Source organism: Podarcis pityusensis (genome assembly GCF_964106645.2).
Source record: "Podarcis pityusensis genome assembly, chromosome: Z".
Taxonomy (NCBI): Eukaryota; Metazoa; Chordata; class Lepidosauria; order Squamata; family Lacertidae; genus Podarcis; species Podarcis pityusensis.
The window spans coordinates 16,174,611-16,187,357 of NC_138044.1; the positions used below are offsets into that span (position 1 = coordinate 16,174,611).

General features: G+C 44.8%; 1 protein-coding gene across 1 annotated transcript in view; it reads left to right on the forward strand.

The window, feature by feature from the left end:
* Positions 1-8,689: 8,689 nt before the first annotated feature.
* Positions 8,690-12,747, forward strand: part of FNBP1 (formin binding protein 1) — a 120,571-nt gene continuing 116,513 nt past the window's right edge. The window contains exon 1 of the mRNA XM_080989817.1: positions 8,690-9,050. Within this exon, the coding sequence (XP_080845943.1) occupies positions 9,027-9,050 (24 nt within the window). The 5' untranslated portion in view covers positions 8,690-9,026. The remainder of the gene's footprint in view (positions 9,051-12,747) is intronic.

Here is a 12,747-nt window from a genome sequence, read left to right on the forward strand (position 1 = left end):
AGTCGTGTCCGACTCTTCGTGGCCCCAAGGACCAGAGCACGCCAGGCACTTCTGTCTTTCACTGCCTCCCGCAGTTTGGTCAAACTCATGTTTGTAGCTTCGAGAACACTATCCAACCATCTCGTCCTCTGTTGTCCCCTTCTCCTTGTGCCCTCCATCTTTCCCAACATCAGGGTCTTTTCCAGGGAGTCTTCTCACGAGGTGGCCAAAGTATTGGAGCCTCAGCTTCACAATCTGTCCTTCCAGTGAGCACTCAGGGCTGATTTCCTTAAGAATGGAGAGGTTTGATCTTCTTGCAGTCCATGGGACTTTCAAGGGTCTCCTCCAGCACCATAATTCAAAAGCATCAATTCTTCGGCGATCAGCCTTCTTTATGGTCCAGCTTTCAGTTCCATACATCACTACTGGGAAAACCATAGCTTTAACTATACGGACCTTTGTTGGCAAGTTGATGTCTCTACTTTCAAGATGCTGTCTAGGTTTGTCATTGCTTTTCTCCCAAGAAGCAGGCGTCTTTTAATTTCGTGACTGCTGTCACTATCTGCAGTGATCATGGAGCCCAAGAAAGTAAAATCTCTCACTGCCTCCATTTCTTCCCCTTCTATTTGCCAGGAGGTGATGGGACCAGTGGCCATGATCTTCGTTTTTTTGATGTTGAGCTTCAGACCATATTTTGCGCTCTCCTCTTTCACCCTCAATAAAAGGTTCTTCAATTTCTCCTCACTTTCTGCCATCAAGGTTGTGTCATCTGCATATCTGAGGTTGTTGAGATTTCTCCCGGCAATCTTAATTCCGGCTAGGGATTCATCCAGCCCAGCCTTTCACATGATGAATTCTGCATATAAGTTAAATAAGCAGGGAGACAATATACACTAGCATAGGAAAGGTGTCATCTTCACAGTGACCACTAGATGTCACATGAAGACAGCAAGTGGCTTTTGGTTGCCCAAACTTTTAACAATTTTTCTATTTGTTTTTAAACAAATACAGGAATCATTAAACACTTATCTAGCATTACATCTAATAGTGTTTGTTCCTATCCATTGACTTTAGATGTAAGTCTGCCCTCCTCAGACTTTGCTGTGTTCCATATACTGTATTATTTCCCCATATGCTCAGGAGTATTTCAGTCTGGTTCTTCCGTTGCTGAGCTATCTCTAATTGTGCTGCAGTCAGTAAGAAACTGTCTAGTTCTCTGTGGTGGAGAATGGAGCTCATGTCCAAAGACAGTAGGGCTAAGGCAGGATTTGGAGAAAGGGGTTGGCTTATCATGGTGGATATAATGCAGAATACTCTATTCCAAAAGTTTTTAACATGGAGACATTCCCACAAAACACAAATAAATAAACCATGTTTTCCCCAACCCTTCCAACATAAAGAGGAAAGGGAGGGATTAATTTTTGCAAGCCTGACTGGTATCCAGGGCCGATGGAGGATGACCTTGAGCAAGGCCTCCTGTAAGCAAGCAGAGATGGTTTGAAACGGGGGGGGGGGGGGTGTTCCAGATACCCTCCCATTTATGATCTGTATTTGGGCGACCGAATTCTGATTCCCATACAGTTCCAAGGCCTCTAGCACCCCTCACCCCTCATGATCCAATAGATTGCTGTATATTAGGGAAGAGGCACCCTTCAGGTCATATACTGGCCTGCTCCATATGGATTTGAACAAAATAGGCCCTCTCCCCTGCTCTCAGGGTTCTCCTGAGCAATGGGATAAAGGATTTGATTTGAAAAGCAGCAAAATATAACATTAACTTGCTTATCCTAGATTGTTTGCCTCCCAACACAAATGCACTATGTTTTGCCCTCTCTTTAACTGAAGAGGAGGGATGGGAACAGGCAAACTTTAAAAAACTATAAGAACATAAATATAGGAATATAAAAATACTGACATTTAGACCAAGATTGATATTTTTCCATTTCCTAAATTCCTGTTGATTGCCTTTATGCAATCCCCTACAGCAGCGGTTTTCAACCAGTGTGCTCTGGCACCCTGGGGTGCCCTCTCACATCTATGCCTCCCAAAGGCTTGCACAGCTGTTTGTTGCAGCAGCCCTGGCTACAAGCTCTCCAGGCGAATGGTGCCTCTGGGGCTGGCCAGGGGGTGCTAGCTGCCAGGAGCTGAGGCAGCCTCAGAGTAAGCAAGCAAGTGGGCGAGGGAGCCCAGCCAGCCAGTCTGCCAGCCCTTGCTATTGGGAGTGGACAGAGGGTCCCAGACCCCTGTGGGACAGTGTGAGGTGGCACCTCTCTTTGGGGCAGGGGCGGGGGCAGCTCAGAGACCAGGGAGAGGGGAGAGGAGAGGAGGCTGAGGGAACACTCCACAAGCGAGGGTGCTGGAAAAGGGGTGAGGGGCTGCCAGCTCTGCATGCAAGGGGTGACATAACTGGGCTCCTGAGCCCCACGGGTGTTGCAGAAAGAATGTAGTTGGTCAAGGGAGCTGTGGACTCAAAAAGGTTGAAAATCTCTGCCCTATAGTTTCTAGTAAAGCTAGAGAGACCCCTGACCATTAGGTCCAGTCGTGACCAACTCTGGGGTTGCGGCGCTCATCTCGCTTTATTGGCCGAGGGAGCCAGCGTACAGCTTCTGGGTCATATGGCCACATGACTAAGCTGCTTCTGGCAAACCAGAGCAGCGCACGGAAACACTGTTTACCTTCCCGCCGGATCAGTACCTATTTATCTACTTGCCCTTTGACGTGCTTTCAAACTGCTAGGTTGCCAGGAGCAGGGACCGAGCAATGGGAGCTCACCTGTAGCGGGGATTCGAACTGCCAACCTACTGATCGGCAAGTTCTAGGCTCTGTGGTTTAACCCACAGCACCACCCATGTCCCCTATAGTTTCTACATCCTGGTTTATTGTCTGTAATAAGGTTAACACCTCTAAGTATTTAAATCTTCCATGTGCTGTGGCAAACAGAGAGTTAAAGTCTCTTGTAGTGTCCTCTACATTGATAGGAAGGAGCACAGATTTAGAATACTTGATTTGCAATCCTGCTACCCAGTGATGCACCACTAACTGCTGCTTAAGTGTTTCCAGGGCTGTTATTGGATTTTGCAAAATTAGAAAGGTGTCATCTGCAAGCATATTCACTTTGTGTACCACATGCAGCACTGTGACACCCTATATAGAGGGCAGCTAGCCAGGTTGGTTGCCATGGGCTCCTGAGCCCCACGGGTGTTGCAGAAAGGGATGCCATTGAGGCTCCCAGCCTTTGTGTGTGTGTGTACGCAAATGTGCATGGGGGGTGTGCCAAACTGGGTCTTTGACCCAGGTGAAATAAAGCCGTTTTGCCCCTGAGGGAGGATGTGACCCAACTTAGGCCACAAATAGGGTTGGCAGCTTATTTACAACCCATGCTCCTGTGTGTTAATAGAACATTCCATTATTTTCCTACCACTTTCTTCCTCAGTTTTGATGTGCATATTCTGACCCCTGCATATAAAGCTGCAGTTAGAGCAGAAATGTAGCAAGAGGAATAAAAAAATCCCCATAAATTTGCTACCATGCCCCCAAAAAAGCCAGCTATAAATGTGTGTTTGTCAGGCTCTTTACTGTAAAAGGGAAATACAACAGAGCTGGTAAAAGCTTGGCAGACCTCACCAAATATGAGCCTGGCTCAGAGAGCAACAAGCGGACTCTCTCTCTCTGTCTGTCTCTCTCTCTCTCTCTCTCTAGTTTATTTTCAATTCACATTCCATCTGAGCTCTTCTACTATCAGCAGCCCTTTGCAGCCAGACGTTAGCAGGTGATAAGGCGTCTTATCCCACTCCCTGTTGGCATAAATATTTATCACCATGTTCACAAGTTTATTTTCAAAACACAAGAGCAGGCCATCCCCTTTCCTCTCAAGTAAGTTTGCACCCCTAACCTCAAAGGATTAAAATAACAAATGGAGGCCTTTGTTCCTCTCCAACAGCATCCTAGGGTGCCCCCTTTCTTCCTATCAGTGTTTTCACACTGGTTTTATTTTGAGTTAATGTTACACAGTTAGGTTTGGCAGGGGTGGGGATATTATTTGCCCACACCAGCCCCACCACTTTCCACCCAGAAACTTATCTGGGACAGGAAATAATTACCAGGAGAGGGGGATGATGCATTTTCCCCATTACTAGAGTACATTTCAAAACAACCAATTCTGCCTATATTGCTTCAGTGGACAGAACCTTGTTTTGGCCTTAATCTGTATAGAGCTTAATAAGGCTTAATTTGAAGTGTCTTAAATTTGCCCCCTCCCCTAGAAATCCCCCCTTCCCCCACATTACAGATAGGAATTGGTGGGGAGCTTAACAACATTTTACAGTAAGTTTTATTTTACAAATAATTTTTTTTAACAAAAATAATAATACTGTGCATAAACATTAATTACCCCCTCTTCCCATGAACGGTATTTCAGGATTCAGATTACATTTTTTTAAATACAATCTATTCTGCAAAGATTAAGAATTTTCTGTTCAGCATAATGTTCAACAGTGGTACCTCAGGTTACATATGCTTATATGCTTCAGGTTACATATGCTTCAGGTTACAGACTCCGCTAACCCAGAAATAGTACTTCGGGTTAAGAACTTTGCTTCAGGATGAGAACAGAAATCGTGCTCCGGCGGCGCAGCAGCAGCAGGAGGCCCCATTAGCTAAAGTGGTGCTTCAGGTTAAGAATAGTTTCAGGTTAAGAATAGACCTCCGGAACAACTTAAGTACGTAACCAGAGATACCACTGTATCTACCATCATATATAGTAGTATTGTTTTCCTTTACCATGTTGTTTTCTGTAACCGATATTAAAGGAAATGACTCAATTAAGGAGAGGCCATGTGGTGTCGTGGTTAGAGTGCCGGACTAGGACAAGATGCAAATCTCTCCTCCCCACCACCACCATAAAGCTCACTGGGTATATGACCTTGGGGCAGCCGCTGCCTCTCATATTAATCTACCTCACAGGGTTGTTGTGGAAATAACATAGGAAGGCGGAGAACTATGCACCGCCACCTTAAGCTCCTTGGAGGAAAGGTGGAATATAAATAAAGTAATGATTATAATTGGATTGACATTTCATGGAAATCAGGGGATTCCCTGTGGGCAGAGCAAGACACAACTTTTCTTCATACAGGGTGAGACTAGTGATCTGTGTACAGTGGTACCTCGCAAGACGAATGCCTCGCAAGACGAAAAACGCGCAAGACGAAAGAGTTTTTCGTTTTTTTAGTTGCTTCGCAAGACGAATTTCCCTATGGGCTTGCTTCGCAAGACGAAAAATGAAAACGTCTTGCAAGTTTGTTTCCTTTTTCTTAAAACCGTTAATACCCTATGGGAAACCGTGCTTCGCAAGACGAAAAAATCGCAAGACGAAAAAACTCGCAGAACGAATTAATTTCGTCTTGTGAGGCACCACTGTATCTCAGTCTTTTCTTCACTGGCAATAGTTCCTTGAGGTCTGTCGGCTGCTCTCTGAGACTATGATTGAAACAGAAACCCTCTGTGCTGCCCCACACCCTGGCCCAGGTCCAGTCATGGGCAGTGGACTGTGACTGGCTGTGGGGCATTGGTCTGGGACTGGGCATTGGTCTGGGCATGGGCATGGGTTTTGGACTGGGACTGGGTATGAGTCACTTTGCTTTGCCTTTCCCCTCTTCAGGCTGCTGTTCAACAGGCAAAGCTGACTCCTGGTCCATCATGCACAGTGAGAAAGAAATGCAGCGTTGCCACCCAAAGCAAAGTAGAAATGAGAGGGCCCTTGTGAGAACAGGAGGCTGGACTGAATGAGCCTGTTGGCTTGATTTGGCACACCTCCGCTTACATCCACCTCCAGCTGCAGCCTGTTTCTGAATCCCAGTTGTTGGGAACAACCGCACAAGAGGGCACTCAGGTCATGTTTGCTGGCTTCCCCGGCCCTACATGGAGATGCCAGAGACTGAACCTGAGGGCTTTCTTAAGAGTATACCACTGAGTTACAGTCTTCTCCCCTCCCCAAAGAAAATAAGATTCCAGTCTTCCTGGTTGTAAATAAAGGTATGATTTTAAAAAAGAAGCAACAAGCTATTGGTCCATCTAGCGCAGTACTGTCTACACTGACTGGCAGCAGCTCTCTAGGGTTTCAGGATGGGAGTTTTACCTGGAGATCCCAGGGATTGAACCTGGGACCTGCATACAAAGCAGGTGCTCCACCCCTGAGCTACTTGCCCTCATCCAAAACTTATGCCACAATAAATCTGTTAGTCTTTAAGGGGCCCATGCAACTGTAATAAAACTGTCTCTGTAAAAGAGGTACCAAAGCTGATGACCTCCAGATGTTGTTAAACTCTAGCTCCCAACAGCCCCGGAAAACATGGCCAAAGGTCAGGGGTGAGGGGAATTGGAAACTGCCCCTAGGAAATCATCAGTTGAAACAGTAGCTTTTGAAGGGCAATCCCATACATGTATACGGAGAAGTTAAGTTTCAAATCAGTAAAGTGGGACTTGCCCCCATGTAAGTAGCTAAAGAACTGCAGCCTAATTAGCATAAACCTATTCTCCTACTTCAAAGTAGGGCCCACTGTAAGACACAAGAATTGCCCACCCGAGAAGAACGGCAGATGAAAGTGATGGACTACATGGAACTGGCTGAGATGACCGGCAGAATTCGAGACCAGGGAGAAGGGTCGATGGAAGAAGATTGGAAAAAATTCAAAATATACCTTCAAAAATACTGCAATATAAAAGAATGTTAGAAAGAGGTTGGAAAAAGAATATTAGGTCATTCTGGTAGATATGATATGATATAATGGATTAAGCAAAAATGAGATGATGAAATAGAGGAGGTTTAATTATATTATTTTAATTTTAAAATATGTAAATGAAAATAAGGTTAGAAGGATTTGCTGGAAACACGATCTGAACTAGAATACAAAATCGGGAGGTGAGAGGAGGTCATGGAAATAAGTAAAGGGAAAAGGCTATGTAAAGGTTTAATCTGTTTTTGTTTTATTGTAATTTAATGTATTTTTATATTTTTTGTCAAGTCTTTTTTATTCTATCTTATTGTTCTTTTTTACTTGTTCATTTTTTGTTTTGTCATGGCTAAAGTTTTCTTTGTATTTTGTATGGTTTTTCTATTTCTTTTTTGTAACTTTAAATTTGGAATAAATATCATTTAAAAAAAAAACAAAACAAAGTAGGGCCCACTGTGCTTTATAGTTCTTGTATCTACAATCTTGTTGCTGAGTTTGCTTCTTTCCTTCTCCCTCCCAATCCACTTTCCCTTTGGTGCCATGTCTCTAAAGATAATAATAAGCTGGAGGAGGTTTTTTTAAAGTGACCCTGATAGCCTTTTTGGCTGAAGAGCAAGATAAAATACCAGTTGGTATTTTGGATTTGCTATATTGGATTTGATCTGATGCCTTGTGTGAATATTGTTTACCTTTTTATATAAACAACGTTTTTATACCTACACCTGTTTTATATGAAGTAAGAGAGAGGTTACAGGAGACACCAACAAACTCAATTCCAGTTTGCTTTCAAACTAAACTCTGAATCACAACAATTTATAATGATTGCATCTAACTATTTTTTTCTGATTTTTTTTGGGGGGGGGCAGTCAGTGCATAGAGGAGCCCCTCTGTCTGCTACGAGGCTATTATTGTCACTCAGAAGAAACCCAACTACTTCTGCTGGGATGCACCTGCTTGCTTGTGTGATCAAAGGTTTCAGAAACTGATATTCTGGGTCTCTATATAAGGAGCAGGCAACAGATAATGAGCAATGTCTTCCACTTGAGGTTGACCACAAATACAAAGTCTGTCTGAGTATAGGACCTTCTTGTAGTGGCTATTCAACACTGCAGTGGGCATCACTTGGAAACACAGCACAGTGAAGAAGGTGGCATGCATGGTTCCCCCCCCCCCCATTTAATTCCCATGATAACCCTGTAAGGTAGGATAGTCAGCTAGGCAGTGACTCACCTAAGGTCACCCAGCAAACTCCATGGCCCATTTTAACCCTGCTCTCCCAAGTCCTAATCCAACACTCTAACCACTTCACCACACTTCCTGTGAAGCACCTGGAAGCATTTTGCTATGGCTCATGTGTGTAAAAGGAGGATGATTTGGGGGCTGCAGTGTGCATGCCAAATATTCTCAAATATAGAATTATGGGTGGTGGTCTCTGGGTTCCACCTCCTGTCCGTTTACACGTGCCACAGTGGGCCACATTCCGAAACTGCACCATCTAATATTTTTCAAGGCATCTGGGACTATACTTGATAATGAGATTACGTTAATATTCTTTACGTGAAGGCAAAGTTTATTCATGCTCTTCTTTTTATGAGCTGGACTTCATCATTTTAACCCAAATGCAAATGGACTCATTCTACATGCCTATTCTATAGTTTTGTTTTTAATCTTTTCGTTTCCATCTGTAGTTATAACTGGGGTTTTTTCTGCTTTCTGTGCATTACAAAACGAAATAAGAAAACCTGTACCAAATCTGTACCACAGTTGCATCTGTGCTGCAAAGCCTTAGGATGCTGCACTGAGATTTGAGGAGCTTCACTTGACAGCTTGGCTCAATAAAATAAAATAAAATTCCCCTGGAGCATCAGTTGAGCCCACTCTTGGCGCCTGCGCAATCCCAGCACCAGACTACTGAATCCCCCCCTCCTCCTTGCATGCGCCTTACTGCCGGGCGCATGCGCGCTTCCCAGGTGCTGTCAATTCCTCCCTGGGTCTCCTCCCTTTACTACTCTGAGAGCTACTCGCTTGATTTTGCTGCCGCTGCTGCTGCTTTGGCCATTTTGCTCTGGAGGCAGCAATGAGGTGGTAGCAACAATAGCCACGAGAGGAGGCAACCCAGCAAGCAAGCAAATCAAGGGCACAAAGCTCTATTATTGTTGCTATATTGTAGTTTTGCAAGCTTATGCTCTTTTTGCAAGCGGTTTGGAGGGGTGCTGGCCTCGCTTTTGGGGTGGCAGGCGAAGGACGAGGGGGTGTGGACCCCCCGGCGTTGAATATCGCACCCAGGGCCGGCCCCGTAGCCCACCCGTCGCTGGAGCCATGAGTTGGGGCACGGAGCTTTGGGTAAGTAGAAGCAGCAGCAAGAGGAAGAAATGGGTTGGTGGTCGTGGAAGAGAGGCATGGATTTTTGCAGTGTGTGGGTGGGGGCTATTTCTACATGGCTGAGCAGCAGCATGTGGGGGAGAGGGATTGCATTATTCCTGAGCTGGGGTGGGGGGCGACGAGCGCGTCACTTCATGCATGTCTCCCTCTCACTTACTCACACACACAAAATGCTGGGGGTTTGGATCTGCATGGAAAACTGCGATAAGGTTAGATACAGATAGGCATTCTATTAGAGTTCTAAATCTGCACAGGAAAACAGTGCAATAAAGTTAGGTCTTTATTCTATTGGCAATTTAAGTCTTCCTAGAAAATGGTGTGAGAAAGTTAACTCCTCCAAAAATAAAAGCCAACCTCCAGGTTTCGGCCAATATCCGACCTCCTAAGAGTAGACCCATTGGAAATAAGGGGTATAGTTTGGGTCTATTCATTTTAGTGGGTACACTCTTGAATAGGGTTTGTTGGAATGCAAAAGCCGGTCTTTCTATGGGTGGAAGCCAAGTAAGTCTTACATAGAGTAGACCCGTTGAAAATCAATGGACTTACGGTAGTGGTGGAGATTGGGTACAACCCCCTAATAACCACAAGGTTGGTTCCGCGCAGAGCAGACCCACTTGAAATCAGTGTGCTTAAATTAGCCATGCTCGTTTTATTTCAAAGGGTCTACTCTTGAGGAGGGCTAACACTGGATACAAATCCTACGCAGTAAGATAACACAGCAGGTACCAGCAGTACACACACAAAAAATATTAAGGCCAGTTACCTTAAGCTTTTGCCATAAATATGTCCCTGAGTGGGGCTAAAAAGGTATAAAAACATAACATTAAATCAGTTAAAACAATTTGCAAGAAGAGGACCAGGGGAAGTATTTAAAACAAACACTAAAATACATTGATTGCAATGAGTCTACTCTGAGTAAGTCCTTAGATCTCAACAGTAGTTATCTCTGCTCGCCTCTCTACACGCCTTATTCTCTGCCGCCTGAAAATAACGGTTCTCCTCCTCGTGTTCCCTCCTCTGCAATGTAGTGTTTACTAGCTCCTTTTTTCTTTTTTCTTTTTTACAAAAAACCCCCAGGTGTTTCCACAGTTGAGAAAGGGGAAGGGAAGAGATAGCCAGCGAATGAGTATGTGCACACATGTCCGTATTAATTATATGCATAATTAATAATTGCCCTCTGGAATGTCATAATGAATACTGTCGTTAAAAGAACCCAAGCGCCGCACTAGACTATTCGGAGTAGACCCATTGGAATGTAAGGACTTGAGTTGGTCCTATCACGAGAGATTTCAATAGGTCTACTCTGCGTAGGACTAACATTGGCTGCAACCCCCTCCTCCTTCTCCCCTCCCCCCCCTCAAAAATATTGCAGCGTTGGTGAAGGTTTGTGAGAGGAGCAAGTGACGTTTCCTATTTAAAAAATAATCATTTGTATTTCTCAACTTGAGGAAGGAAATATGTGTCATTGCTGTGTTCACCCCCAAGACTGCAATGGAGAGAGGAGAAGGGGGGGAGGGAAGAGGAGGTGTGTTTTATGTCCATGATAAAACAGTTTCCTGGGAGAGGAGTCCTGGTGGTCTCAGCAAAGAAAAGGAAATAATGCATTTCTTTTTAAAGGATTTAAGGCTGGGGGAACAAGGTCGGAAATTGGGATCTTCCTTTCTGATGTGTTTTTGCCTTTCTGTTGCAAGGGTTTAGGATAGCTCAGTTGGTTAGAGAGCAAAAAAGGCAGGCAGTGGCTTTCATGTACAAAATGATCCAGCCTCAAGTACCCTTATAAGAGAGAAAACAGGCTGTGAGGAAACTGGTTTGAAATGGGAAGATCAGACTTGCAGGTTTCTATTTACCTGGTTTCTTGGGACTTGGCAGTTGATCTTGGGAAGTTAGGTTGCACCCTTTCTTCCTCTCACCCTAGAATCCAAGATTTGTAGAGTTGGAAGGAACCCCAGGGGTCATCTAGGCCACCCCCTGCAATGCATTAGCAGCAAAACATCTCTACCCCTAAACAGCCTCTTCACCACTAACACTGCCACCCCCAGTGCCTTTTATCTGCCCTACAATGGGGTTGGAGAGACCCACTGGCCATGGGACTAACTTGAGGCAGTCACAGCAATTTCTTAGTTTGGTCTACCTTGCAAGGTGATTGTGAGGATAGAATGGGGGAGGGGAATCAGGTCCCCCTTTGGGGCTTCCCATTGGGTGCATCTGCTTGGCCACTGTGAGAACAGGAGGCTGGACAAGACAGGACTTTGGGGGCTTGATACAATAGCTGGGCTCTTCCTAAGTTCACTGCGATGGGCTCTTTGGGAAAAAAACAGGCGTAAATCCTAAAAAACTTAAAAATAAGGTGAAAATTGGAGGTTGCGTCCGGCGCAGTCAACCCATTGAAATTGATGGATGTGGTGAATTTAGGGTCGTAAATGTCAGTAGGTCTCCTCTGAGTAGAACTTGGATGGATTAAACCCAGGATTTTTTTAAAAAAGCAATGCTTAGACATGCCAGCCTTCGAAGATTCAGCTGTGTGTGGGTGTGCGCACATGGACGCATGTGTGTTGGGTGTGCCCTGAGGTTACATTCTGAGACCACTGCAAGTCTTTGTATGAATTAAGGCTCAGTTTGCATAATCAGAATAACAAGTAGCCTTAGAATCAAAGAGTCGGAAGGGACTCATAGGGTCATCTAGTCCAACCCCCCTGCAATGCAGGAATAACAGCTATTAGTAGCCTTATCAGAAAAATTCACTGAGGATATTTACCCTGGTCTTTGACACCCATGGTAAATATTTTTAAGACCCACCACTGTTCTTGTGATTTGTCTTAAACTGCTTCTTAATTTTATATTTTGTAGCAGCATGCCCTGGGAGTGTATGGGGAAGATAATAATTTGAATTAATAATAATAATACCCCCTTTTTAAAGGCATCTAAGCCAATGGGCCATTTCAGCATTTTGTGGCAGTGAGTTCCATCAGTTAACATTGCAATTTTTTTTTAAAAAAATGTGTGTGTGTGGAGGAATACAATTTGTACTGAGTTGCCAACCTTTCAGCTTCATTGTATGACCCTGTTAGGTTCTGATATTGTGCAAAGGGGAGGGGAAGCTTCTCTCTAACCACTTCCTCCAACACTGTGCAAACCTAGACTCCTGCCCTTGGGAATCTGCTTGCAATGCCCCCCCCCCCGGCTGCTATCTTTGCAGCACTCCCTATGGCCTATAGCTGACCACAGTCAGCTATATCAATTGCAGGGTTTGTGTTATCTATGGCCCAGGTGTGCTTCCTCAGTTTGGACCTTTAACAAGCCATGCTTGAGCTTATCTTGGTTTTTGGAAGACCTGGAGGCAGGTCCCTTAGAGCAGTGTTCTAAAAAAAGGATGAAGAGTTTTGCGACAGGGATGGGGAAGCTCAATCTCAGGGGCCTAGTGTGGCCCCCTGGAACTCTGTCTGGCCCTAATAATTTTCTCCAAGCCACAGCCCATTCCATTTCACCCTCCTTCATTTTATTTTGCCCTTGAACTCTGTCATTGCCTCCTGCTTGGACAGCGGTACATGTCAGAATGAAGGCTGCTATAGAAAGGTGAAATTCACATCCATTGCTCTGCTCTCTTTGGCCTTGGACTCCACCCACCAGCATGTGGCCCCTGGAAGGTTGCCTGAGAAGA